The following is a 27828-nucleotide window of genomic DNA, read 5'->3' as shown; positions in this document are numbered from 1 at the left end:
GGAGCAGACTGTCAGACCTGCTGCAGTAGAATCAGAGGTTCTAAAGAGTCTGGAGCTCAGAGACACGACAGCTTTAGTCCTCAGAGACCAACAGAACCAACACTCAGTTAAAGTTCCTCGTAGTAACTTTAAATAAAAAATGCAAACTACTCTCATGTGTAATTTATGGTAAATCTGTAAGTAATTACATAAAAAGAGGTAAATATGATGTTTCCATTGAAAATGTAAATGACATGAACAAATATGTTGCTATGAGTGATGATTTTTATAATATTTAAAATGTAAATATCCATTTTAAAGTCACAGAAACAGGTATTTTACAGCAGAACTGATTCACCGCTGTGAACAATGAGGCGCCTGTGATGTGAAGTGTTGAACACTCTGTGTGCTAACAGCCTGTATGTGGTCACCCACTCAGCCTGCTGCTGCCTCCCACTCACTGTAATTCCACACTATAGGCTGACAGGTGAGAGCAGACAGCCTCTCAGCAACGTAACAGACACAAACTCTGCACGCTCCCACGCACACAGAAGGATGCAGGTAATGCAGATGAATGTGCACACTAACATGATATTAAAGCAGCATTTTCTGTTTCCATTACATCAACATTTACTGCTGATTGTTTTGAAAATAAAGATAAATTCTGTTTACCAAGTTCCAGTTAAACCCTTAAAAATAAATTATGACATTAAAGGACAGTCTATTCTCTGACCAGGTTAGCACCTCCGTTCTGAAAAGCTTCACGTGTTAAAGCTGCATTCTCTCTAGTGTCCACCAGGGGGCGACTCCTCTGGTTGTATAGAAGTCTATAGAAAATGACTCTACTTCTCTCTTGATTTATTACCTCAGTAAACATTGTAAACATGAGTTTATGTCTCAATCTCTAGTTTCAAGTCTTCTTCAATACAGCATGATGTTCATTTAGTACATTATGGTCCATTTAGAGTCACACAGACCATAAAGCAGGGGATGCTTTAGGGCGGGGCTACAGTGATTGACAGGACGACACCAGAGACGTATACGCCGTCTCTACGTCACTCCTCAGTCCAGATATGATCACTTCCTGTTCACTGGTTAAGAAAAACAAGATGGCGACGGCAAAAAGGCCGAACTGGAGACGTCCACTTCTTATGTACAATTTATACAGTGAGTACATTTTGTTATCTACCTTTTATGTTCTTACTCAACAACCCAAAGATGTTTCTACGAAAAAGCGATGCACAATAACTCCTATTTGTCTCACATTATTTGTATGTAATCCACGTAATTGTGAGCCGGGACAGGTGCTGTAGTATAAAAACAAAGTCCACAAAGGGTTGAGGTTAAGGTGGACGGATGGGTCTAAGAAAACAAGACTTTCACACGGGAGACCTCTGTTCATGGCCGTGAAAGTCAACGTTGGTTTATTTGTCACATAACGTCCGTACTTCAGTAACATCACTTCAGCACTTATTTCAACTCTGAACTCCGATGTTTTTCTAAACGTAACATGTGCTCATGTTTAGTGTTATGTTCATGGATTACACAAACAGGCTACGAGTCACTTCAATTCGTGCAGGTGCAGAACGTAGAACGTTGTGGTGCGTTCAGGTGCAACCTTTGACAGGAGACATGATGTCAACAATCCCTTAAATTTGGTTGTTAAAGAATTGAGCTGCTGATATCTGTGATTGGATTATTTGCTGATAAAGGGATCTGGTAGATAACCCTACTCTTTAATATATATATATATATATTTGTAAAAATACATTCAGACTTTCTGACTGATTAGAACCAAACTAAGTGTTTTTTTCAGCAGCCAACACAACAACTGTTCCTCCTGAATAAAGAGCAATGTGTTGGACTTCCCTCCGTTCATCAGTAGAGTCGGTTATGGTGTCCCAGCCGAGCTGAATCCCGGGGAGACGACCTGGCTCTCAGCTCTCAGATTATCCCTCCGCTCTGACAAAGACCGCATCGATAATTAAATCTCCGGCCAAATTTGCGGCGCAGAAATGAATGAGGAGTGTGAATGAAATCGTCCGTGAGTCATCAGACTGAGACGGAGCAGCTCGATATACTGCGGGCGGATATCAAGGGTTTGGATGCTGAGAGGGTCGGCTTAATGTGGCCCTTCATTCATGTGGACCTGAGCTTCCTCCACGAGTCCGTGTGAGCAACAACGCAGAAATCACAGAGATACCTCCATGAGCGAAAAGCTCTCATTCCTCCCGTCCCAAAGGAGTTTTACAAGATCCAACAAGAACACCTGCGATAACAGACGCTTTGTTTTCTTCTGGTCTGCTGGGACGCTCCAAACCACCTCTGGTGATGAGCGAGTTTAAATAAGGCACTTCCTGTTTAAAAGGATCAAACAGTGACCTCCGTCCTCGTATGCCGGTTCGTACCTGAATCAGCGACATGTTGCTGAGGTCCAGTCTGAACAGGTAGTTCCTGGAATGAGAAGAGAGGAAAAGGAGACCCGTGAGTCAACAATGTGACAAGACTTCAGAGTTTGATGCATGTTCGGTATCGCAGCGGAGACAGAACATCTGAGCTGCTGTCAGTCTGAAGTCATTGTTTACGCTTCATGTGAGCGGTGATGAACTATTCGTGTCATGTGTGTGTTTCTAACGAGGTCACACACACACTCAGTCTCTATCGGGACCGTTAAACCAGAGTCAGAGCTCCACTCGGTCCAACGAGGCTTCAGAAGCTTCGTTACCAGTTACTGTAAACCAGAGTCAGAGCGCCACTCGGTCCAACGAGGCTTCAGAAGCTTCGTTACCCGTGACTGTAAACTAGAGTCATAGCTCCACTCGGTCCAACGAGGCTTCAGAAGCTTCGTTATCAGTTACTGTAAACCAGAGTCAGAGCTCCACTCGGTCCAACGAGGCTTCAGAAGCTTCGTTACCCGTGACTGTAAACCAGAGTCAGAGCTCCACTCGGTCCAACGAGGCTTCAGAAGCTTCGTTACCCGTGACTGTAAACCAGAGTCAGAGCTCCACTCGGTCCAACGAGGCTTCAGAAGCTTCGTTACCAGTTACTGTAAACCAGAGTCAGAGCTCCACTCGGTCCAACGAGGCTTCAGAAGCTTCGTTACCCGTTACTGTAAACCAGAGTCAGAGCTCCACTCGGTCCAACGAGGCTTCAGAAGCTTCGTTACCAGTTACTGTAAACCAGAGTCAGAGCTCCACTCGGTCCAACGAGGCTTCAGAAGCTTCGTTACCAGTTACTGTAAACCAGAGTCAGAGCTCCACTCGGTCCAACGAGGCTTCAGAAGCTTCGTTACCAGTTACTGTAAACCAGAGTCAGAGCTCCACTCGGTCCAACGAGGCTTCAGAAGCTTCGTTACCAGTTACTGTAAACCAGAGTCAGAGCTCCACTCGGTCCAACGAGGCTTCAGAAGCTTCGTTACCCGTGACTGTAAACCAGAGTCAGAGCTCCACTCGGTCCAACGAGGCTTCAGAAGCTTCGTTACCCGTGACTGTAAACCAGAGTCAGAGCTCCACTCGGTCCAACGAGGCTTCAGAAGCTTTGTTACCCGTGACTGTAAACCAGAGTCAGAGCTCCACTCAGTCCAACAAGGCTTCAGAAGCTTCGTTACCAGTTACTGTAAACCAGAGTCAGAGCTCCACTCGGTCCAACGAGGCTTCAGAAGCTTCGTTACCCGTGACTGTAAACCAGAGTCAGAGCTCCACTCTGTCCAACGAGGCTTCAGAAGCTTCGTTACCAGTTACTGTAAACCAGAGTCAGAGCTCCACTCGGTCCAACGAGGCTTCAGAAGCTTCGTTACCCGTGACTGTAAACCGGAGTCAGAGCTCCACTCGGTCCAACGAGGCTTCAGAAGCTTCGTTACCAGTTACTGTAAACCAGAGTCAGAGCAGGTCTCAGGTCCTCAGCTGCGTGGGGTTGAAGCTGAGTGGATTCAGGGTTTCCTACCTGGCGCCCACAATGAGCTCGTTCCTCGTCAGGTCAAGGGTGAGCTGGGAGAAGTCTCTCACGCCGGGGTGGGAGAAAGAGGAAATCCACGGCCTGAGAGCTGAGAGAGACAGAGAGAGAGACAGAGAGAGAGAGAGACAGAGAGAGAGAGACAGAGAGAGAGACAGAGAGAGAGAGAGAGACAGAGAGACAGAGAGAGAGAGACAGACAGAGAGAGACAGAGAGAGAGACAGAGAGAGAGAGAGAGACAGAGAGAGAGAGACAGACAGATAGAGAGAGACAGACAGAGAGAGAGAGAGACAGAGAGACAGAGAGAGAGACAGAGAGAGAGAGAGAGACAGAGAGAGAGAGACAGACAGAGAGACAGAGAGAGAGACAGAGAGCAGCTGTTGGATTAGCTTCATGTGGCTGAAACAGTTGTGACAGAAAATGAATCAACAATCGTGATAATTTTTTTAATTGTTAATTCAGAAAATACGCGGAACATCTGAAGGTTCCGCGTATTACACATTAAAGCTTCTTCTTCTTTGAACACCGAGATGTTTCTCTCATCTCTGCCAGGAGATTATGCATTCAGGTGTGTGTGTGTGTGTGTCCGTCCACAGTGAATCTCAGGTGAAATATTCTCTGTGCTCATTTATGAGCGTAAACCGATGAAGAGCGCAGACGTCTGTAACTCAGTGGATCATTTCTTCTTTTTATGGAAAATCAACTTTTCAGAGTGAACACTTGAATGCTCTTTATTTAGGTCATGAGGTCTGAGAGTTGTAAGATGCACATCTTCATCCAGAGTGTTCCTGCCTCCCTTCAACAGCTCATCATGCAGCGTGAGAGCAGGAGGTGAAACATGTGACCAGAGGCTCATCTCAGGGAAGTCTGTCAGGTCAAATACGAGTCACATCAAAGCTAAGCCCCGCCCCTCTCCGCTGCTCACTAAACATATTCTAGAAAACATCCAGAAATAGAAAAATCGTGTAATTTGGACAGATGACGGACTGTTAAAGTGACTTACACTCCCCATAAAATACCATCATTAAAACGGAGCACACGACATGAGCCATAAAATGAGAATGTGCAGCGCAGAGGCTGATAACAGGAGCAACTATTCCCACAGAGGCACGATGCAGCCACAGTAAAACACAGGAGCTGTCAGCCATCACTTCAGAGGCTTTAATGTGGAGCCCAAATCACTAGAAATCCAAAGTAGAACGTGCATAACTCCTCACATCATGAATGTCTCTTGAACAGCTCACGCTGTGCAGCACTGCCGTGGTTGAGGAGCTGGTCCTGCAGAACGGCCTCGTGCCAGCGAGGGCTCATTGACTGACATTCATCCTCCTGCTTACAGCCTCCTCTCACAACCGTCTGGCCGGGCAGAGAAGGACTAAAGCAGGATGAATACCAACCCCCCAGCCTGCCTCGTGGTGGACTCGCGGGGCCCCGAGCCGGACTTGATAAACGATTGTTGCGTTATTTTCCCCTCCGGCAGACGGATGAATGCATCAGCCCGTGGCTGCCAGAGGGGGAGGACAGCGGCCGAGACGTTTTGTCTCACAGACATAAATCACCACCTTTCTATCTCCTTCCATCTCTTCTTCTTCCGTTTCAAACATTGGGCTTCTTCCCCCGCTGGCACCAGCAGCACGTGGGCCGAGTGGAGCGACACCCGACCGGTCCGAGTGTGGACGAAGAGCCGTCACAGCAACGCACGACTGCACAAAACAAACACGCAGAAGCGTCATCGCTGAGGCCGCTGACGGAACGTGAGATTCCCTCACGCTGGCGCTCCGATAAAGATCCAATCTTACTTTCATCTAATCCCTCCAAACGCTTCGACCTCGTCTGTGTCTGAGCTGCGAGGTCGATCTTCACGTTCCACATCCAACACAATGGGCATGAAGCAGACGCGTGACCTTTTGATTTACCATAGAAAGCAGAATGTGACAGTTGAGGTGGAACACATTTGAGCCGTCAGAGCTGTAATAAGTGAATTTTATATATATATATATATATATATATATATATATATATATATATATATCTATCTCACGACAGCATAACTGTTGGATGGATTGTCGTGACATTCTCTACATGTTGTGAAGACATTTCGGTTCCCGGAGGAGGACTCTTCGTCACTACATTGACGTTTGAATGATGTTGTTCTTGGACCGCGCTGCTCGGTGAACTTTTCTACTTCTGTGAGTTCATTCCAGGCGTCTGCAGCCGGACAGTCAAAGGAAAGAGAAGCAACAGACGAGCAAAGGAGAAGTGAGTGTTTTACACTGAGAGAGGACGAGTTACACAGAGCGCTGGCAGGTCTTCTCACTTCCTGCTGCTCCTGGACTTTAAAAAGTCTCTTTTAAACTTTTCTCACATTTTCTGCCGGGTTCTGATCGGTCGCAAGAATAATTAAGATGGATTAATCGGGGCGCCGTGGCTCACTGGGTTAAGAGGGTTGTCTGGTAACCGCAGGGTCAAGGGTTCGATCCTCGACTGGGACGTGTCACGTGTCCCTGAGCGAGACACTGAACACTCCCTATATACAGGGATGGGTCAGATTTCATGAATATCGTAACGTAATAATTCAGAGAGCCAAAGTCACGCAGGAATAAAGAGATGGAGAGAGATGGAGAAGTGTTGCCATTGAAGTTACATTACAAGCGTACGTAATTCACCAAAAGAAAAAAGTAAAGTGTTGGAAGTTTATTTTGAAAAGACAGTTTGTTGGTGTTTGACGAGTTTGAAGTGACAAACAATGTTGAGACATGAGCATCCTCCAGTGTATTATACGTTCTATCGTTATCATCAGCCATCGAGTTGAGCTCCGCCCTGAAGCGCTGCCATGTTTAATGAGCTGTGAATGACACGTATGCTGACGGATCTGTCTATCATCGCCTTCCTCCAGGGGAGGAAACAGGAACACAACGGCTCCTTAATGGGAAGAAGACTTGCTGGAAATAGGCAATATTAAAAAGGCTCATCTTCAGGGCAAGGTGGTGGATCCAGACCCGCTAACGGAGCAGGTCGCACGCAGACCGGCTGCCATCTGGCAGACGAGTCTGTCAATCAGCAGACACACTGTATGACTGCTCTGAATACAGTCAGCAATATTCTTTCTTTGTGAGGATTCTGCTCACATTCTGTGTGGAAAACAACCAACTGTGTCTGAATGATGCAGAGGAATGAATCCACTGCAATATACACATTTACATACAATCCTGAGAGCCCACGTCTGAGGCAGCGCTGCGAGCCACAAACATCTGTGCTGTTCAGTTGTGAAGGAGCACACGCTTCCCAGCAGCGCAGATGTTTTTCACAGCTCAGCCTCATCTGGACGACATGTTCGTCTCCTTTCGCGTCGCTCTCCTTCGCCCTTCAGTCTCCTCCCCGTCCCGTTCTTCACGATCTCCACTCTCCCAACTTTCCATTGTCACTGTGGCTGCATTGTCCCTCTCTCCCCCTCATCCCTCCATCCTCCTCGACTGGACTCAGATAGGGGGGTCGGGGGGTTCAGCTGGGGAGAGCCTGAGCAGCCACAGGAGGAATGGAGCCGGGGCCAGGAGGCCAACAGCCTCTCGGTCAGGAACCGGTAAAGATGTCGGCCAGCTTTTACAAAAGCAGCAGCCAAAGCAGCGACAGGCCGCCGAGAGGCCGGCAGTCGTGCTGTAGAACGGACAGAAAGGTGAGCGAGTCGCTCAGAAACAGAGGGAGAGTCGTGGTGACGTCAGGACCAAGACCTCGAGCTCCTTTAGTCCCGTCTGCAGTTCATCAGCACAGACCAGGACCACCGCCGACTCAGACACGGACCTCCTCAGCACAGAGTCACCACACAGCTCCTCTCCATTAACACACTGCTTTAATCTACTCTCATGTCTTTGACATATGTTGGAGTCAATTTTAATATTTTCTATCTCTGAATGATGTCTTATACTGTTGAGTGTTGATTGTCACGCACCAATCACCCAGCCTGCTGTGAAGTAAGAACTTGTGTGTTCAAACACAGATATCTGTGATGTTCCACAGATGAAGAGGACGAGCTCTGAGCCTCCACAGATGAAGAGGACGAGTTCTGAGCCTCCACAGATGAAGAGGACGAGCTCTGAGCCTCCACAGATGAAGAGGACGAGCTCTGAGCCTCCACAGATGAAGAGGACGAGCTCTGAGCCTCCACAGATGAAGAGGACGAGTTCTGAGCCTCCACAGATGAAGAAGACGAGCTCTGAGCCTCCACAGATGAAGAAGACGAGCTCTGAGCCTCCACAGATGAAGAGGACGAGCTCTGAGCCTCCACAGATGAAGAGGACGAGTTCTGAGCCTCCACAGATGAAGAAGACGAGCTCTGAGCCTCCACAGATGAAGAGGACGAGCTCTGAGCCTCCACAGATGAAGAGGACGAGCTCTGAGCCTCCACAGATGAAGAGGACGAGTTCTGAGCCTCCACAGATGAAGAGGACGAGCTCTGAGCCTCCACAGATGAAGAGGACGAGCTCTGAGCCTCCACAGATGAAGAGGACGAGCTCTGAGCCTCCACAGATGAAGAGGACGAGCTCTGAGCCTCCACAGATGAAGAAGACGAGCTCTGAGCCTCCACAGATGAAGAGGACGAGTTCTGAGCCTCCACAGATGAAGAAGACGAGCTCTGAGCCTCCACAGATGAAGAGGACGAGCTCTGAGCCTCCACAGATGAAGAGGACGAGCTCTGAGCCTCCACAGATGAAGAGGACGAGTTCTGAGCCTCCACAGATGAAGAGGACGAGCTCTGAGCCTCCACAGATGAAGAGGACGAGCTCTGAGCCTCCACAGATGAAGAAGACGAGCTCTGAGTGCGTACAAACTAAATGTTCTGAGAAAAAGCAAGAAGACGAACGTGTGTCTGCCAGTTCTCATAGCTTCCTCTCAGGTGCGTGATTCTAATGGGACAACTGGTCGCTCAGTTTTTATGGAAGTTGACGTCAGAAGCAGACGGTTGCAGGTTCTCTCTGACACCACTACACACTTCTACGAGTCAGAAGATTATTGATGCTCATTGAACCTCTAAGTTATTCAACTGATTCTCTTTACATTGTGAATGAGAAATACTTAATTGAATGTATGACAGTGTGCAGCAAGACTTTGAACCAGGCAGCAACATCCGCTTCTGCAGAGTAAAGCCTGGATGTGTCTCAGAACCTGCATTCTCTCTAGTGTCCACCAGGGGGCGACTCCTCTGGTTGTATAGAAGTCTATAGGAAATGACTCTACTTCTCTCTTGATTTATTCCCTCAGTAAACATTGTAAACATGAGTTTATGTCTCAATCTCTAGTTTCAAGTCTTCTTCAATACAGCATGATGTTCATTTAGTGCATGATGGTCCATTTAGAGTCACACAGACCATAAAGCAGGGGATGCTTTAGGGCGGGGCTACACGCTGATTGACAGGTCGACACCAGAGACGTACGGCGTCTCTACGTCACTGCTCAGTCCATATATGGTCACTTCCTGTTCACTGGTTGCAGAAAAACAAGATGGCGACGACGAAATCGCCAAACTCAAGGTTTCAAAGCATCAGTCCACAAACCAACGAGTGACGTCTACTTCTTCCATCTCTGCTTTGAACCCTTTGAACACAAGTCACCTCGTGGGAAGTCGTGATCGGAGCAGAGAAGAGTGCGAGGAAGTTTTAGAATCACTCAACGAGGTGCCGCCGCATTTAACTGACGGGATTCAATCCAGGCAACATTCAAGTGAAATGTCCGTGTGAAAGTAGCTCGGGGGCTTATTCAAACACGGCACATTTAGAATCAGCAATGCGTTTACACGACGTCTGAAAGGAGGCGGGAGACGGACTCAGAGAAGCACTCTGCCCCGTTCCAGCAGCAATAAAGCCTTTAAACGGTTTCTATTCTGTGATGGCCTCCATCTCTCTGGGGCCAGCATCACGTATCCTGACATGCCATCAGCGGGTGAGAGGCCGGCAGCACGCTGAACTCCATTCAGCTGCACAACAGCTCCGATAGCGCCGCTCCAATTAGGACCACCAGCGGAATCACATAACGAGGAGGGAACCCGAGGAGCGGCGCAAAGTGGAAAATAAGATCAGAAACAGCGCGGGGAATACTTTCTCTTCTGAAGTGAACGTTGGCGTCTTCAGGGCCATCGCTCTGCTGCTGCTCAGGAGCCCTTGAGACAGAGACACGGCGGCTAAACGACAACACCATCAGACCATGGACGACACACGAGCACCGTGCAAAGAGCAATACTCCGTTACAGAGCACAGCAGAGAGCAGGCTGAGAGACACGAGGTGACGGAGAGATGAAGAGAGAGTGAAGACGAGGAGCGTGAAGAATGAAGGAGAGAGGCTTTCAAAGGAAAATGGAAAAGACAAGATTTGGAAACAATAAATGAGCAACATCAGCAGTTTCTCTTCTTCTTCGTCTCGCTTCAGACGACACAGATGATCGTCCAACACAATCCCCGGCACTTTGGGAAATAGTCACGAAATGCAATATATCAGTGTTTTGTGTACAGGGACACGAGAGCTCCGTCTTTTACAGAACAGAACAACTTATTCAGGTTCAGTTACCGCATCACGGTCAGCTCCAATGACTTCACACACAAATCAACATCAGCTTGAATTACTGTTGTCATCCTGACGGACACAACGACAGATGGACGTCTCGTGTCCCTGTACACCAAACCCTCCTCCTCCTCCTCCTCCTCCTCCTCCTCCTCCTCCAACCATTACTTTATACTCATGCTCCCTCATGAAGCATCTTGTTGCCTTCATGGATATTGCTGCACTGGGTGTGATGAAGGGGCAGAGTTTATCTCACACACACACACACACACACACACACACACACACACACACACACACACACACACACACACACACACACACACACACACACACACACACACACACACACACACACACACACACACAGAGTTCTCTGGGCCTCATAACATAATGCACAGCCGACTCCATAAATCCTCAAAAACAGACTCATATCTAGATTCCGAGCGTTCCACTCGCTGCCCTCATGTCACGCTCTTATCAGACCCACGGCCTCATGCTGCGAGCCGGTACCATCCATCCAGGCCATGAGCTGTGTGTGTGTGTGTGTGTGTGGGGGGGGGGGTTACGTGGTTCTAATGCCGTTATTATTCCCGCTCTGCACCTGTGGCGTGGTCGGCATGAAAGAAGGCCGGCAGGTGATCTGGATGAGCAGCTTGTGAAGATGCTGTGAGGGCCAGTGGACGCTCTGGACTCATCACGGCTGTCAGCTACAGTGTTGATGTCCCGTCACACGGTGTTTGTGACAGTGTGGGTGAGACATCATGTGTGTGCAAGATGAAATCATTAGTATGAGACTCGCGAGGGACATTTAACATATGAACATAAAGCACTTTATTCATACAGACCAGCTTCTATTGCTATGAACCTGCAAAATGTAATTTTGTAACAATTTTCAATATTAATTTCACAGTTCATATGCTGGACTTAATTGCACAATTGTATCTATTTTTCTAAATGACTTCAACTCGTTGATCTAGTTCAACCTTTACTGTTAATCTCTGAAGCAGTTCGTTTTAAAGAGTTAAGATTAAAGTGAGTTTCTGCTCATTGTTCATCTGTTTACGTTCACTCAGCGCTCTCAGAGCAACGTGTCCCTGTTCACTACCTGCTCAGTACTCTGTGTTCAGTACTCTGTGTTCAGTACTCTGTGTTCAGTGCTCTGTGTTCAGTGCTCTGTGTTCAGTGCTCTGTGTTCAGTGCTCTGTGTTCAGTGCTCTGTGTTCAGTGCTCTGTGTTCAGTGCTCTGTGTTCAGTGCTCTGTGTTCAGTGCTCTGTGTTCAGTACTCTGTGTTCAGTACTCTGTGTTCAGTGCTCTGTGTTCAGTACTCTGTGTTCAGTACTCTGTGTTCAGTACTCTGTACTCTGTGTTCAGTACTCTGTGCTCAGTACTCTGTACTCTGTGTTCAGTATTCTGTGCTCAGTACTCTGTGTTCAGCGCTCTGTGCTCAGTGCTCTGTACTCTGTGCTCTGTACTCTGTGCTCTGTGTTCAGCGCTCTGTGCTCAGCGCTCTGTACTCTGTGCTCTGTACTCTGTACTCTGTACTCTGTACTCTGTGTTCAGCGCTCTGTGCTCAGCGCTCTGTACTCAGCGCTCTGTACTCTGTGCTCTGTACTCTGTGCTCTGTACTCTGTGTTCAGCGCTCTGTGCTCAGTGCTCTGTGCTCAGTGCTCTGTACTCTGTGCTCTGTACTCTGTGTTCAGCGCTCTGTGCTCAGTGCTCTGTGCTCTGTACTCTGTGCTCTGTACTCTGTGTTCAGCGCTCTGTGCTCAGTGCTCTGTGCTCAGTGCTCTGTGCTCAGTGCTCTGTACTCTGTGCTCAGTACTCTGTGTTCAGCGCTCTGTGCTCAGTGCTCTGTGCTCAGTGCTCTGTACTCTGTACTCTGTGCTCTGTACTCTGTGTTCAGCGCTCTGTGCTCAGTGCTCTGTGCTCAGTGCTCTGTGCTCAGTGCTCTGTGCTCAGTGCTCAGTACTCTGTGCTCAGTGCTCTGTGCTCAGTGCTCTGTGCTCAGTGCTCAGTGCTCAGTACTCAGTGCTCTGTACTCTGTGCTCAGTGCTCTGTGCTCTGTGCTCAGTGCTCAGTGCTCTGTGCTCAGTGCTCTGTGCTCAGTGCTCTGTGCTCAGTGCTCTGTACTCTGTACTCTGTGTTCAGCGCTCTGTGCTCAGTGCTCTGTGCTCAGTGCTCTGTACTCTGTGTTCAGCGCTCTGTGCTCAGTGCTCTGTGCTCAGTGCTCTGTACTCTGTGTTCAGTACTCTGTGCTCAGTGCTCTGTGTTCTGTACTCTGTGTTCAGCACTCTGTGTTCAGTACTCTGTGCTCAGTGCTCTGTACTCTGTGCTCTGTACTCTGTGCTCTGTACTCTGTGTTCAGCGCTCTGTGCTCAGCGCTCTGTGCTCAGTGCTCTGTACTCTGTGTTCAGCGCTCTGTGCTCAGTGCTCTGTGCTCTGTGCTCTGTACTCTGTGCTCTGTACTCTGTGCTCAGTGCTCTGTGCTCTGTGCTCTGTACTCTGTGTTCAGCGCTCTGTGCTCAGTGCTCTGTGCTCAGTGCTCTGTACTCTGTGTTCAGCGCTCTGTGCTCAGTGCTCTGTACTCTGTGCTCAGTGCTCTGTGCTCTGTGCTCAGTGCTCTGTACTCTGTGTTCAGCGCTCTGTGCTCAGTGCTCTGTGCTCAGTGCTCTGTACTCTGTGTTCAGCGCTCTGTGCTCAGTGCTCTGTGCTCAGTGCTCTGTACTCTGTGTTCAGTACTCTGTGCTCAGTGCTCTGTGTTCTGTACTCTGTGTTCAGCACTCTGTGCTCAGTGCTCTGTACTCTGTGCTCTGTACTCTGTGCTCTGTACTCTGTGCTCTGTACTCTGTGTTCAGCGCTCTGTGCTCAGCGCTCTGTGCTCAGTGTTCTGTACTCTGTGTTCAGCACTCTGTGCTCAGTGCTCTGTGCTCAGTGCTCTGTACTCTGTGTTCAGCGCTCTGTGCTCAGTGCTCTGTGCTCTGTGCTCTGTACTCTGTGCTCTGTACTCTGTGTTCAGCACTCAGTACTCTGTGCTCAGTGCTCTGTGTTCTGTACTCTGTGTTCAGCACTCTGTGTTCAGTACTCTGTGCTCAGTGCTCTGTACTCTGTGCTCTGTACTCTGTGCTCTGTACTCTGTGTTCAGCGCTCTGTGCTCAGTGCTCTGTGCTCAGTGCTCTGTACTCTGTGTTCAGTACTCTGTGTTCAGTGCTCTGTGTTCTGTACTCTGTGTTCAGCACTCTGTGTTCAGTACTCTGTGCTCAGTGCTCTGTGCTCTGTACTCTGTGTTCAGCGCTCTGTGCTCAGTGCTCTGTGCTCAGTGCTCTGTACTCTGTGTTCAGTGCTCTGTGTTCTGTACTCTGTGTTCAGCACTCTGTGTTCAGTACTCTGTGCTCAGTGCTCTGTACTCAGTACTCTGTGCTCTGTACTCTGTGTTCAGCACTCTGTGTTCAGCACTCTGTACTCTGTGTTCAGCACTCTGTACTCTGTGCTCTGTACTCTGTGTTCAGCACTCTGTGTTCAGCACTCTGTATCTGTGTTCAGCACTCTGTACTCTGTGTTCAGCACTCTGTGTTCAGCACTCAGTACTCTGTGCTCAGTACTCTGTGCTCTGTACTCTGTGTTCAGCACTCTGTGTTCAGCACTCTGTGTTCAGCACTCAGTACTCTGTGCTCTGTACTCTGTGTTCAGCACTCTGTGTTCAGCACTCTGTATCTGTGTTCAGCACTCTGTACTCTGTGTTCAGCACTCTGTGTTCAGCACTCAGTACTCTGTGCTCAGTACTCTGTGCTCAGTACTCTGTGCTCAGTACTCTGTGCTCAGTACTCTGTACTCTGTACTCTGTACTCTGTGTTCAGTACTCTGTACTCTGAAGATATGTCAACGTACTCTGATGAAAAATACTCAGAGTGCATATTTGATGAAGCTATTTGAAAAGAGAAAATGAAAGTGATCAGTCCAGTGATCCCCAGACATCCATCATGGTTAACAGACTCTCAGAACGCTCCGTCATGACTGATGCTTTTCATTTTCAGATTGCACTAAGTTGTTCTAGAACAAAGTAGAGCGAGAGCTTCAGGGTGAATCGTCTGCCCACAGACCTGAAGCAGTCACAGTGATCGATGCATCACTTCATTCGCCCCAAACAAATGACAAGATGCAGGTCTGAGTCCGTGGAGCCGAAGCAGAACCGCTCAGAGCTGTGAGGACGGAGGCCGGGTTGAATTCAGAACCAACGCTCCAGTGGAACAAAAAGCAACCGAACACACAAACACACACCGCTCACTCGAGTCTTCTCCTCCAGGTGACCGCGGCAGCGCCTCAACAGAACGCTCATCAATCACAGAAGCTAACCTCAGGCTCTCGCCGACACCTTCATTGTGCGGCTGCCTTCACATTACTGCTCTGCTCTCCGGCTCCACGCCTGCTAATCGGGACATCTGGAGGCCTGGTGGGTGAAGCCGGGCGGAGGCCGAGGCCGCAGCTCGCGTTGTTGGTGAACGATATTTCCACCAGGTTCTGTCGATTAAAAAAAGTCCAGCAGAGCCGAGACCAAATGGCACAGAGCACTTGACTTCCATGAGCCAGAGTTCAGACCCTGGAGCACAGAGGGAGGCCTGGAAAGCCTTGAGGAAATGTCTACAATATGGCTTTTTGGTATATTTCTAATCACAAGAGAACCTTCTGGCCACCTGTCCCCACCAGCCTCCAACCTCAGTCAGCTCCCGGCAGCAGCAACACAAACAGCCCCATTCAAAAATAAACAGCTATTGTGTGCGTGTTTACTTTTCATCGTGCCGTATCTGTTCAGCCCCCCCCCCCCCCCCCCCAAAATAAACCTGCTCCGCTCCACCGCACGCCGTGAGGAAGACCTGGTATTCTTGGCCCACGGTGCAGATGGAGGGGCGAGATAGAGAGCGCCATTATTCCACACACTCTTTTCTATCTTGTCCTCTTTGCTCTGTAGCTGCTCGCCGCTGAGGGCTTGACTGCTGCGCTGTGTTTATGAAAGCTGTTATTCTGTTTCCGTGAGAAGCAGCATGTGTTTCTGTCCGTCCCTTTAGATGCATGAGAGCAATCGTTAGCTGCATTGACCCCGTTCTAAAAACTCACGGAGGAGATGAGAGAGATCCCAAACCACGACTGAAGTCGAGCTTCATTCTCTTGTATTCTCACAAGATGTTGGATTCATTCTGCGGCTTCTTTTAGAATCAACTCCATAACTTCTGCTTCCGTCTCCAACTGATCACCTGTAGCTTCACCTATAACTTCACCTATAACTTCACCTATAACTTCACCTATAACGTCGCCTGTAACGTCGCCTGTAACTTCGCCTGTAGCTTCACCTGTAATTTCCAGAGAACATGTTTGGGTGTGAATCACCCATCGGTTTGTGGACTGATGTTTTGAGGCCTCGAGGTCGGCATTTTGGTCGTCGCCATCTTGTTTTTTTGCAGCCAGAAGTGACACAAGAGGGCGGAGCTACGTACAACCGATGGCTGAATAAGACCTTTTTTAGGCAAGGCAAGTTTATTTGTACAGCACATTTCAACAACAAGGTAATTCAAAGTGCTTCACATAAAACCATTAAAAGCATCAAACATAAGGCAAAATAAAAGGAGATTTAAAAACAATTAAAAACATTCATTAAAACAATAAGAACATTCATTAAAACATTAAAAAACAGTGTAAGAAATAAAATGCAGTAGTAAAATGCAGAAATGCAGGAAATTGATTCATATATGAATTGAATGTGGTTCAATTAAAGGCAGCAGCAAACAGAAAAGTCTTCAATCTTGATTTAAATGAGCTGAGGGTCTCAGCAGACCTGCAGCTTTCTGGGACTTTGTTCCAGATATGTGGAGCAGAAACACTGAACGCTGCTTCTCCATGTTTAGTTCTGACTCTGGGAACAGGAAGTAGACCGGTCCCAGACGACCTGAGGGGTCGGGATGGTTCATAAGGTAGCAGCAGATCAGAGATGTATTTTGGCCCTAAACCATTCAGTGCTTTGTAAACCAACAGCAGCATTTTAAAGTCAATTCTTTGTTGGACAGGAAGCCAGTGCAAAGACCTCAGAACTGGAGTGATGTGATCCACCCTCCTGGTCTTAGTGAGGACTCGAGCTGCAGCGTTCTGAATCAGCTGCAGCTTTCTGACGGAGACCCAAAATGTAACAATTAACTTCCATGAAGTAAAAAAGACTGAACGGGTTTAATGTTGTAACACGGCCAACTCCGAACTCTTACTTCTAATAATACCTAATGTCTAATATCTGTCTGGAGAAAACAGTCGACTCAGGTGTGACTTTATTCCCAGCTCCGAATTCAGATCTCTGAGATAAACGCATCTCATGATTCAACTTAAAGTAAAAACACAGAATTACCCATTATGTTGTTAATATACCTCCATAACCGTAAAATATCCAGATTGTAAATGCGGCTTCTGTAACAGTGGTCATGTGTTGAAGCTTCGACTGGAGAACAAAGTCGACGTCAAGTGAAAGAGATGAATAAATAAATGAGATGAAATGTCGACGCTCTGTGCTGTGAAGAAGAGCGATGTTGAATAAATCTACCGTCTGATGAGCTGCCTCCTCTTGTGTCCGTGTAAACATGCTGGAAGAGGTGGTGACCTCTCACCTTGGATGGAGACCTTTGGGTGTTCCTTCTTGCTGCACTCCGGTTGGGTCAGCGGGTCGAACAGCAGCGGGGTCGTCGGGACGGCGGCGTCCTGCGTGACGACGGCCGGGACGAGGAGGAGGAGGAGGAAGAGGCCGGCCACAGACGAGGGGGCGGAGTCCTGCGAGGACGCCGTCATGGTGATGACCTCTCCTCTGGCCTCTGGGATGCAGCTGCAGGAGGAAACAGACAACGCAACATCTTTTACACCTCTCTCTCTCTGAGTCACTGCAGCATCAGTTCTGCTCTCCAACTTTCTATTCCCGCGGGCTTCGTGCAGCACAGAGGAACAGCAAGAGAACAGAAAGGTGCAACACTTCGGTATGAATCCGTGGGATGAAGGCGAGGATGTTAGGTAAGGAGAGGGAGGCTGCAAGAGAAGATGAGCACCAAAGAGAGAGAGACAAGAACAAACCTCCGACCTCACAGATCATCATTTCAAAAGTGCAATTAAACTTTAAGGCTTCGTTTACTGGCCGATTAAAATCTGAACGCAGTTCGATGAGGCGGAAGCTTCCACGAGTCGATGAAGCAGAATCGTGCGGCTCTTAAAGGGAATAACGTTTGCAGAAGCTTCCTGTGCACACAAAGTGTTCTTACTGCACGTGTGCGACGCTTATCAACACGTGAATGATGCGCAGTCATCCTCTGACCTCCGCGTGCTTATCTAAGCCCAGCCAGCGCTGAATGCAATCTCTCCACTCATGACATACGAGTCCACGGTGCTGAGCTGAAACCTTCAGTTCATCATCCGTTAGCTCAGCGAGGTGAAATATCATTTCAGCAGATTAAAGAAGACCGGAGAGCTTTGGCCCGGAGGTTTCTACACGTCTCTGGTGTTTCTCATCGCTAACGCTACGATCAACAACTAATTATTAGCTCGGTTGAGTTGCACATCCACCATCTTGCCCCAAAATCAATTATCCCTCTTTCACTACAGCTGCTGACCAATTAGGCAAACGCACAGACCGCTGTGGAGTCAGCGGGCCCCGAGCCGCTGAAACAGGTGGAACTATTCCACCAAGTCGCTCAGGTTTCAGGGATCAATGGTTAAACAATGCAGCTGAAATACGATCCAGGAAGTCCAGTTCTTAGAGGCGAACGCATCCGTTTCAGGTCTCTGAGGCTTCTCGTTGTGTCCGTGAATCTTCATAGAGAGCTTGTGTTCGACCCCTGAACACCTGATTGTTCTGATCTCACCACATACAGGCTCATCTATCTGTTAAGGCCTCATTAGAGATGTTCCAACACAGAGTTGTACTTATCGTATAAAAACAAAAAGGTTCAACAGGTCACAATTCTCTCTCTAATATCTATTTTACATTCAAACAACCGCTCACCAAAGAACTGAAGAGTAGAAAACCTACCGTCCTCTCTGCACACGCTCCACTGCTGCAGCCTGATGTTCACAGAGCTGTTCTACCTGCAGCGCACACCTCTCCCCCTCTGATTAAACACACCTTGAGCTCGTTCAGCAGAAGAGAATTCAAACTCTGCAGCCGATTCCTGATCTCGTCTCTTCTTTGTCTTCCAGCCCAACGACCAGCTCATCTGCCTTATTGCTGCTCGTCTGATACCTGTGAATGAAACCCCGTCATCCACAGGAGAGCAGACAGCTGCTTAATTCACATTAAATCACTGAAATCCTGAAAGTCACAGACTGACTTTACAAATCCTCTCATTAGTGTAACAAAGAGCTGGACTGAGAGCAGGAGGTCGTGACTCCAAGACTCACATCTTATCTTCACACAGAGTAAAGCGTATGGGACGAGGTCGGTACGCAGATGTCAAAACATTCTGCAGAAAGTCATGCCATGCTCTCAAACACACACACACAGCTGTGAAAACTGGAACAATCCAGCTGGAAGACTCCATACTGGGTCACAGCCAGTGGGCAGAACTGACACACACACACACACACACACACACACACACACACACACACACACTCCTATGATGTGTGTGTTTTTGTACCAGACCTCTTCAAAGAGGCCTGATAGGTACTCCATCCAATTCCCTCCGTCCCGCTGTGTTCTGGAGTAACAAGTTTGTCAGCGAGCAGCCGGTACGATCCATATACCTGTGGGTGAGCTGTCTCCGAAACGCTGAGTCAGTCAGTCCCATCCTGCCGGATGCAACGAGTCCATTCTAAAAGTGTGACTGACAGAGTACCTGCGTGGGATTGGACTAACAGATGTCCAGGCACGTCTCCGTGTCAATAACTTTGTGATCAGTGAGGACAGACATGCTGTTTGCGGAGGAGGAAGAAGGATTTTCACTCCTTTTTCCTTGTCATAGGAATAAAAGTTTAGTCGTAGGGGACTAAAAGTTTAGTCGTAGAGGAATAAAAGTTTAGTCGTAAGGGAATAAAAGTTTAGTCGTAGGGGAATAAAAGTTTAGTCTTAGAGGAATAAAAGTTTAGTCGTAGAGGAATAAAAGTTTAGTCGTAAGGGAATAAAAGTTTAGTCGTAGAGGAATAAAAGTTTAGTCGTAGAGGAATAAAAGTTTAGTCGTAAGGGAATAAAAGTTTAGTCGTAGGGGAATAAAAGTTTAGTCGTAGAGGAATAAAAGTTTAGTCGTAAGGTAATAAAAGTTTAGTCGTAGAGGAATAAAAGTTTAGTCGTAAGGGACTAAAAGTTTAGTCGTAGGGGAATAAAAGTTTAGTCGTAAGGGACTAAAAGTTTAGTCGTAGGGGAATAAAAGTTTAGTCGTAAGGGACTAAAAGTTTAGTCGTAGGGGAATAAAAGTTTAGTCGTAGAGGAATAAAAGTTTAGTCGTAGAGTGTTAATTGAAGCAACTGATTGTGCTCCCAATTATTGCCAATGCATTTCAGGTGTGAGTGTGTCATGTGACTGTCTATTTAAGCTGATGCACCTGCGCAGAATAAAATACGTGTTTTCTCAGAACTTGACCCAGTGGCTGCAGGTTGTTTTTTCTCCCAGGTTTAAATGTGTTGAGTCGGTATATCTCTAGTCAAGCTCTGCAGAACAGGTTATGGGCCCAGATGCGTTAGACGTTTGTGCGAAGAGATATCCGGCGTGAGTAGCCACTGAGAGACATTTGCTTGTGTGCGTATCTCACGGATTGGAGTGCCAGCACCATGAGCGGACATACGAGTTCACGTTGGTCTCGTCTTGTTTTTAATGGGGACGAAAAGAACTATGAACTGTGGGAGACAAAGTTTTTGGGACATCTGCGGTTGCAGAAACTGAAGGACACCATTTTGAATCAGCCCGCCGATGGCGCAGAAGAAAACGCACTGGCTGAGGATGCGGCGAAGAACGCGGAAGCGTACGCGGAACTGATCCAATTCCTTGATGACAAAAGTTTGTCTCTGGTCATGCGAGAGGCAGCGGATGACGGGCGTGGAGCGCTCAGGATTTTGCGTGACTATTATGCAGGCAAGGGTAAGCCCCGCATTGTATGCCTGTATACAGAACTGACTTCTTTGCAAAAGATGAGTAGTGAGAGTGTGACTGACTATGTCATACGTGCTGAGATTTCGATCACAGCGCTGCGTAATGCTGGAGAGGTTTTAAGCGATGGACTATTGGTTGCAATGATTTTGAAGGGGCTGCCAGACTCATTTAAGCCTTTTTCCATTTTTATCACTCAAAGTTATGAGACTCTCTCTTTTGCGGAGTTCAAGACTAAGTTGCGCAGTTATGAGAGCACTGAAGGTATGCGCACAGCTGCGGCCGACGACAATGTCATGAGGGCCCAGGCGCATCCAAGGAGGGCTGCCCCAGCAGGCGCAGGTGCACGCAGCACCGAGAGCGGGGACATTGTGTGTTTCCGTTGTGGCCAGAGAGGTCACAAGGTAAGAGACTGTCAGCGTGGTCAACAGTGGTACGGCCAGGGCGAGAGTACCGGACGGCGAGGAGGATGGCGACAGTGGCAGCGGGACAACGCGCGTGGAGTGTCCGAGGAGATGGATGACAACACCTTCGTGTTCAAGCTGGTGACCAGCGAGCCAGGAAGCGGTGTCACCAGAAAGGGCTTGATGGTGGACACCGGTGCGACGGCGCATATCATCACTGACCTGGCGAAGTTCAAGAACTTCGATGACCGATTCCAGTCCGAGACGCACTGCGTGGAGCTGGCCGATGGCACAAGCTGCACGGGGGTCGCGGAGCGCAGAGGAGACGCCGAGGTGTGTCTGATCGACAGCAGGGGGCGGCACCTCAGTACCACACTGAAGCAGGCGCTGTACATCCCCTCGTATCCCCAAGACATCTTCTCCGTGAGAGCTGCAACTTATCGTGGGGCAACGGTGATCTTCAAGGAAGGAGAAAACGTCTTGCAGTATAGAGACGGTACGCGCTTCCTCATTTATGAGCATAACAGACTGTTCTATTTGCCTACTGTGTCAGTAAACGATGACTGTGATGATCAATGTATGAGCTGTCATGATATTCAGACGTGGCACGAGATTTTGGGGCACTGTAATTTTGATGATGTCATGAAGTTAGAGAATGTTGTGGATGGAATGTCAATCAGGGGTAAAGCGTCCAAACCCATGATATGTGAAGTGTGTACTCAGGGCAAGTTCACTCAGAGCAGAAACAGGAAGCCTGATGTGAGGGCCAAATCAGCCTTAGAGCTGGTTCACACTGACTTGTCAGGCCCCATTGACCCAGAGTCCAAGGAAGGGTATAGGTATGCACTTTCCTTTACTGACGACTATTCAAGTGCAGTGTTTGTGTACTATCTAAAGTACAAGAGGGACACTGTAGAAGCCACAGAGAGGTTTCTAGCCGACACAGCCCCATATGGGAAAGTGAAGTGTATCAGGTCTGACAATGGTACAGAGTTCACAGGGCAGGGTTACCAAGCTCTACTGCGTAGGAATAGAATCAGACATGAAAGATCAGCACCATACTCACCACACCAGAATGGCACTGCTGAGCGTAACTGGAGAACCCTTTTTGACATGGCGAGATGTATGCTCTTGGAGAGCCAGTTAGCCAAGGAGCTATGGCCGTATGCGGTCCAGACAGCAGCAGTGGTGAGGAATAGATGTTTCAACAACCGCACTAGAGAGACACCTTACTTTATGCTGACAGGAAGGAGACCTAATGTCTCCAGGATGCAGAAGTTTGGTACTGTATGTTACGCCTACAGGCAGGACAGGAAGAAGCTAGAGTCAAGGTCTGACAAGGGCATCTTCGTTGGTTATGACAAGAACAGTCCAGCCTATATGGTCTACTACCCTGACAGCAGGAAGGTGATGAAGCACCGACTGGTGAGGTTCATGTCCTGTGTTGAGGGACAGCAGACTGATGACATGTCCGACGATGACACTGGTGTGCAGTCTAACGCAACCAGACCTGACCCTGACAAACCCGAGCAGAACGACATCCCAGAAGCTAGGCCAGGTCCAAGCCAGATAGGCCTACAGACAGGTGGAGTCAAGCCCGAATCCCAGTCTCCACGGAGATACCCTGCTAGAGAGAGGAGGAGGCCAGACTTCTATGGGATAGAGAGTGATCAGGCTCAGATCAACATTGATTATTGCTACAGGATGGTTTGTAATGTACCACAGACGTTCAGAGATGCTGTGTCTTCATCCAACTCAAGTAAGTGGATAGATGCAATGGATGAGGAGATGAAGGCACTGAGGGATAACAACACATTTACTCTGACCACCTTACCTGAGGGCAAGAAAGCAGTGGGGGGTAGATGGGTGTATACTCTCAAAACCAATGTTGATGGATCTGACAAGTACAAGGCCCGCTATGTAGCCAAGGGATACAGTCAACGGATGGGTGTAGATTATGGAGAAACGTTTTCTCCTACTGCCGACCTGACTAGTGTGAGAGTGTTGATGCAGAAAGCTGCCCAGGAGGATCTGATCCTGCATCAGATGGATGTTAAAACCGCCTACTTACATGCACCAATTGATTGTGAGATTTACATGGAACAGCCAGAGGGTTATGATGTAAAATCTCAGACAAATGGGAAGATGGTGTGTAGACTAAAGAAGTCACTATATGGGCTTAAACAATCAGGTAGAAACTGGAACATAATGTTGCATGACTATCTATGTGAAAATATGTTTGTACAGAATCCAGCCGATCACTGTGTTTATGAGAGAGAAACGGAACATGACAAGGTGATCCTACTGATCTGGGTTGATGACCTGGTTATTGCAGCCAGTGATGAGAGTGCTTTAAAAGCAGTAAAAAAGATGCTTGCTGTGAAGTTCCAGATGAAAGATTTGGGCAGACTGAAGAATTTTCTTGGTATCACTTTTGACCAGTGTAATGGATGTGTGACCATGTCACAGCAGAGCTATGTTGACAAGCTGCTTGACAGGTTTAATATGCAGGATTGTAAGCCCAGGTCAACACCTTGTGAACCAAAGCTGCATTACACTGATGAGAAGCTAGGTGACCCCAGAAAATACAGAGAGGCAGTGGGTAGCCTAATCTACCTAACCTCATGCACCAAACCTGATCTGAGCTTTGTTGTAAGCAGACTGTCACAGCATTTCAGTGAGCCGACAGAAGAGCAGTGGACAACTGTTAAGCATGTACTGAAATATTTGAAGGGCACAAATGACAAAATGTTGTGTTACAGAAAATGTGATGAGCTGAGGTTGTTTGCTTACAGTGATGCAGATTGGGCAGGTGATGCAACTGACAGACGCAGTACAACTGGTTATTGTGTTAGTCTGAGTGAGAATGGTCCTCTGATTTCCTGGAAGACCAAAAAGCAGCCAACGGTAGCACTGTCAACTTGTGAGGCAGAGTATATGGCGTTGGCCGCAACCACACAAGAGTGTCTTTACTTATCTCAACTGCTTGAACATCTTGATGACTGTCTGTATGATGTACCTAAGATTTTTGAAGATAACCAAGGTACAATTGCATTAGCCAAGAATCCAGTGAGCAGACAGCGATGTAAGCACATTGATATAAAATACCATTTTGTGAGATCAACTGTTAATGACTGTAAAGTATGTTTGGAGTATTGCCCAACAGACCGGATGGTAGCTGACCTGATGACAAAACCAGCTACTAAAGCAAAGCTACTTACTTTTTCCATGTTCTTGTTTGGGGCATAGCCAGTTAAGTGCAGTTAAGTGCAGTTGGTTTCCATGTTTTTCCCCTTGTATGATTTATGGTTGTCAATAATGTGTGATCAAGTGGGGGTGTTAATTGAAGCAACTGATTGTGCTCCCAATTATTGCCAATGCATTTCAGGTGTGAGTGTGTCATGTGACTGTCTATTTAAGCTGATGCACCTGCGCAGAATAAAATACGTGTTTTCTCAGAACTTGACCCAGTGGCTGCAGGTTGTTTGTTCTCCCAGGTTTAAATGTGTTGAGTCGGTATATCTCTAGTCAAGCTCTGCAGAACATAGAGGAATAAAAGTTTAGTCGTAAGGGACTAAAAGTTTAGTCGTAGGGGAATAAAAGTTTAGTCGTAGAGGAATAAAAGTTTAGTCGTAGAGGAATAAAAGTTTAGTCATAGGGGAATAAAAGTTTAGTCGTAAGGGACTAAAAGTTTAGTCGTAGGGGAATAAAAGTTTAGTCGTAGAGGAATAAAAGTTTAGTCGTAGAGGAATAAAAGTTTAGTCGTAAGGGACTAAAAGTTTAGTCGTAGGGGAATAAAAGTTTAGTCGTAGGGGAATAAAAGTTTAGTCGTAGGGGAATAAAAGTTTAGTCGTAAGGGACTAAAAGTTTAGTCGTAGGGGAATAAAAGTTTAGTCGTAGGGGAATAAAAGTTTAGTCGTAAGGGACTAAAAGTTTAGTCGTAGGGGAATAAAAGTTTATTCGTAGGGGACTAAAAGTTTAGTCGTAGGGGAATAAAAGTTTAGTCATAGGGGACTAAAAGTTTAGTCGTAGGGGAATAAAAGTTTAGTCATAGGGGACTAAAAGTTTAGTCGTAGGGGACTAAAAGTTTAGTCGTAGGGGAATAAAAGTTTAGTCATAGGGGACTAAAAGTTTAGTCGTAGGGGACTAAAAGTTTAGTCGTAGGGGAATAAAAGTTTAGTCGTAGGGGAATATTAAGTTTAGTCGTAGGGGACTAAAAGTTTAGTCGTAGGGGAATAAAAGTTTAGTCGTAGGGGAATAAAAGTTTAGTCATAGGGGACTAAAAGTTTAGTCGTAGGGGAATAAAAGTTTAGTCATAGGGGACTAAAAGTTTAGTCGTAGGGGACTAAAAGTTTAGTCGTAGGGGAATAAAAGTTTAGTCATAGGGGACTAAAAGTTTAGTCGTAGGGGACTAAAAGTTTAGTCGTAGGGGAATAAAAGTTTAGTCATAGGGGACTAAAAGTTTAGTCGTAGGGGACTAAAAGTTTAGTCGTAGGGGAATAAAAGTTTAGTCATAGGGGACTAAAAGTTTAGTCGTAGGGGACTAAAAGTTTAGTCGTAGGGGAATAAAAGTTTAGTCATAGGGGACTAAAAGTTTAGTCGTAGGGGACTAAAAGTTTAGTCGTAGGGGAATAAAAGTTTAGTCGTAGGGGAATATTAAGTTTAGTCGTAGGGGACTAAAAGTTTAGTCGTAGGGGAATAAAAGTTTAGTCGTAGGGGAATAAAAGTTTAGTCGTAGGGGACTAAAAGTTTAGTCGTAGGGGAATAAAAGTTTAGTCGTAGGGGACTAAAAGTTTAGTCGTAGGGGAATAAAAGTTTAGTCGTAGGGGAATAAAAGTTTAGTCGTAGGGGAATAAAAGTTTAGTCATAGGGGAATACAAGTTTAGTCGTAGGGGAATAAAAATGGACAAATGTAGTTTTGAGGGAAACATTTTCTCCCGGATTGCGTGGTCAGTACCTGTGAAGTACTATGTTAGTTTGTCCTCTGGCTGCAGACACACGGTGTGATCTGGATGTTTAGAGGCCGGAGGTGGTGCGTTCAAGGAGCATCAGTTCCTCATAAACAACCTGAAGCAGCACAACACAATAACAGAGACAGATCATTTCAGAAGCCTCGACCTGTAAACTATGAACGAGCTGAAGAGCATCCGTTCTGTCTCATGCAGCCGTGTATCTATGGCAACACAGCGGCGAGGTGGTCGTCGAGCAGCGTGGGGGGGGCCTGTTTATAAAACACTTTGTGAGGAAGACTTCAAGAAGAGACAATGAAATCCAGATGTGAGGAGTTACAATGAGACATCAGATCCAGTGTTTCAGATATATTATATGTATTTAAATATATATTAATATATGGATATATATATATAGATATATATATAATATATATATTACAGTCAACAGACTCTCCTCTCATTTTCCTTCATGTCGTCTTTTTACTGCTTTTATTTCACTGTTGTTATCATTATTTTATTTCATAGTATTTTAGTTGCATCTTAATTTATTTTATTATTGTTATCATTACTTTATTTAATTTCATTGCATCTTACCTTATTTTACAATTTAAATTTATTTGATTTTATAAAAATGTTTTTTATTTAAATATTTTATTTATTTTATTACGGTTGTCATTAATTTATTTCATTTATTATTTCATATTTAATTGTATCCTCTCCCTCTCTCATTCTCACATTCTATAAAAAATGAATCTGTCATCACAGCTCACAGATAATACATTTAATTGGTAATTTCCACAGAGAAGGAGGAACCGCTTCTTGATTGGTTAGCAGTGATCAGACTTCATTGTGAGCGTCTTTCAGCAGAACTTCCAGTGAAGCCTCCAGAGCTTTAAGTGCGTGAACATTGTGTTTCTACAGAGCCTCCAACGCTCATCATCAGCTCCTGTGTGGCTCAGCAACACCAACACAACACCGCGGAGCAGATTACAACAGAAGCAAACAACAGCTGTTTCCTCCAGGAGCAGAGCTCATTTCACACTTGTCATTTCATCTCACTGTCTTGTTGTAAAGAGCGTGTGTTTAATCAAACTAACAAATCAAACCCGACCTCACAGCTCCGTGACGAACGCCGACAACCTCCGCAAGGATACACGTTGCACCATATTCCACTGAACCCGGGGGTTTGGTCCAATTCACCTCAACACCACCAATCTCTTCCCTGCAGCCTCTCGAGGGACGTGCACAACACACCCGGGGGGAGGACGCAGGATGTGAGATGAAGACGGCTGCAGGGTGAGGAAGAGGAGGTCTTTCCTCTTCTTGGAAAGAAAACGGCGGCTGAGGGGTCACAGCGGTTATTGAGTCTCTTCACTCACGCTTGAGAAGGCAAGGAACAAAGAAGAGAAGGGGAGGAAACAAGAGTGTGTGTGTGTGTGTGTGTGTGTGTGTGTGTGTGTGATGAGGTGGTGAGGTTGGCAGGCGCTGTCTGGATTGTGTCCGATATATCAAATCAGAGGCTGTGCAGGAACGGAGGCGTCAAGGAGGGAAGGAAGGAAGGAAGGAAGGAAGGAAGGAAGGAAGGTGGCATCTGATATACTATATATATTTAATAACAAATATATGACTGGGGGGGGATTGAAGTATAATCACATCACTATCAGTGCGTCTGTACATGTCAAATCAGACTGCAGTATTGATTGACACCCTTCTACATCTTACACACCTCTCTCTCTCTCTCTCTCTCTCTCTCTCTCTCTCTCTCTCGACTTCAGATTCACTAAAGTCTCAACAAACAACACAGACACTCGTGACTTCTGAGGAGCTGAGATATGTTTCATGAGACAGGAGATGCACTACATGATATATATTTATCATCTTCTGTCTCTATCGTCA

At 46.9% G+C, this 27828-nt stretch overlaps 1 protein-coding gene across 2 annotated transcripts in view; it reads right to left on the bottom strand.

The window, feature by feature from the left end:
* Nucleotides 1-27828, bottom strand: part of sema5ba (sema domain, seven thrombospondin repeats (type 1 and type 1-like), transmembrane domain (TM) and short cytoplasmic domain, (semaphorin) 5Ba) — a 127518-nt gene that overhangs the window by 72206 nt on the left and 27484 nt on the right. For both annotated transcript variants that reach the window (XM_079277439.1, XM_079277440.1), the window contains exons 2-4: nucleotides 17122-17333; nucleotides 3922-4021; nucleotides 2388-2433 (exon numbers count right to left, since the gene is read on the bottom strand). In XM_079277439.1, the coding sequence (XP_079133565.1) occupies nucleotides 2388-2433; nucleotides 3922-4021; nucleotides 17122-17299 (324 nt within the window). In that variant the 5' untranslated portion in view covers nucleotides 17300-17333. The remainder of the gene's footprint in view (nucleotides 1-2387; nucleotides 2434-3921; nucleotides 4022-17121; nucleotides 17334-27828) is intronic.

Source organism: Melanostigma gelatinosum, assembly GCF_949748355.1.
Source record: "Melanostigma gelatinosum genome assembly, chromosome: 10".
Classification (NCBI taxonomy): Eukaryota; Metazoa; Chordata; class Actinopteri; order Perciformes; family Zoarcidae; genus Melanostigma; species Melanostigma gelatinosum.
The sequence above is the reverse complement of the archived record's forward strand: the minus strand, read 5'-3'. Positions and strand labels throughout refer to the sequence as shown.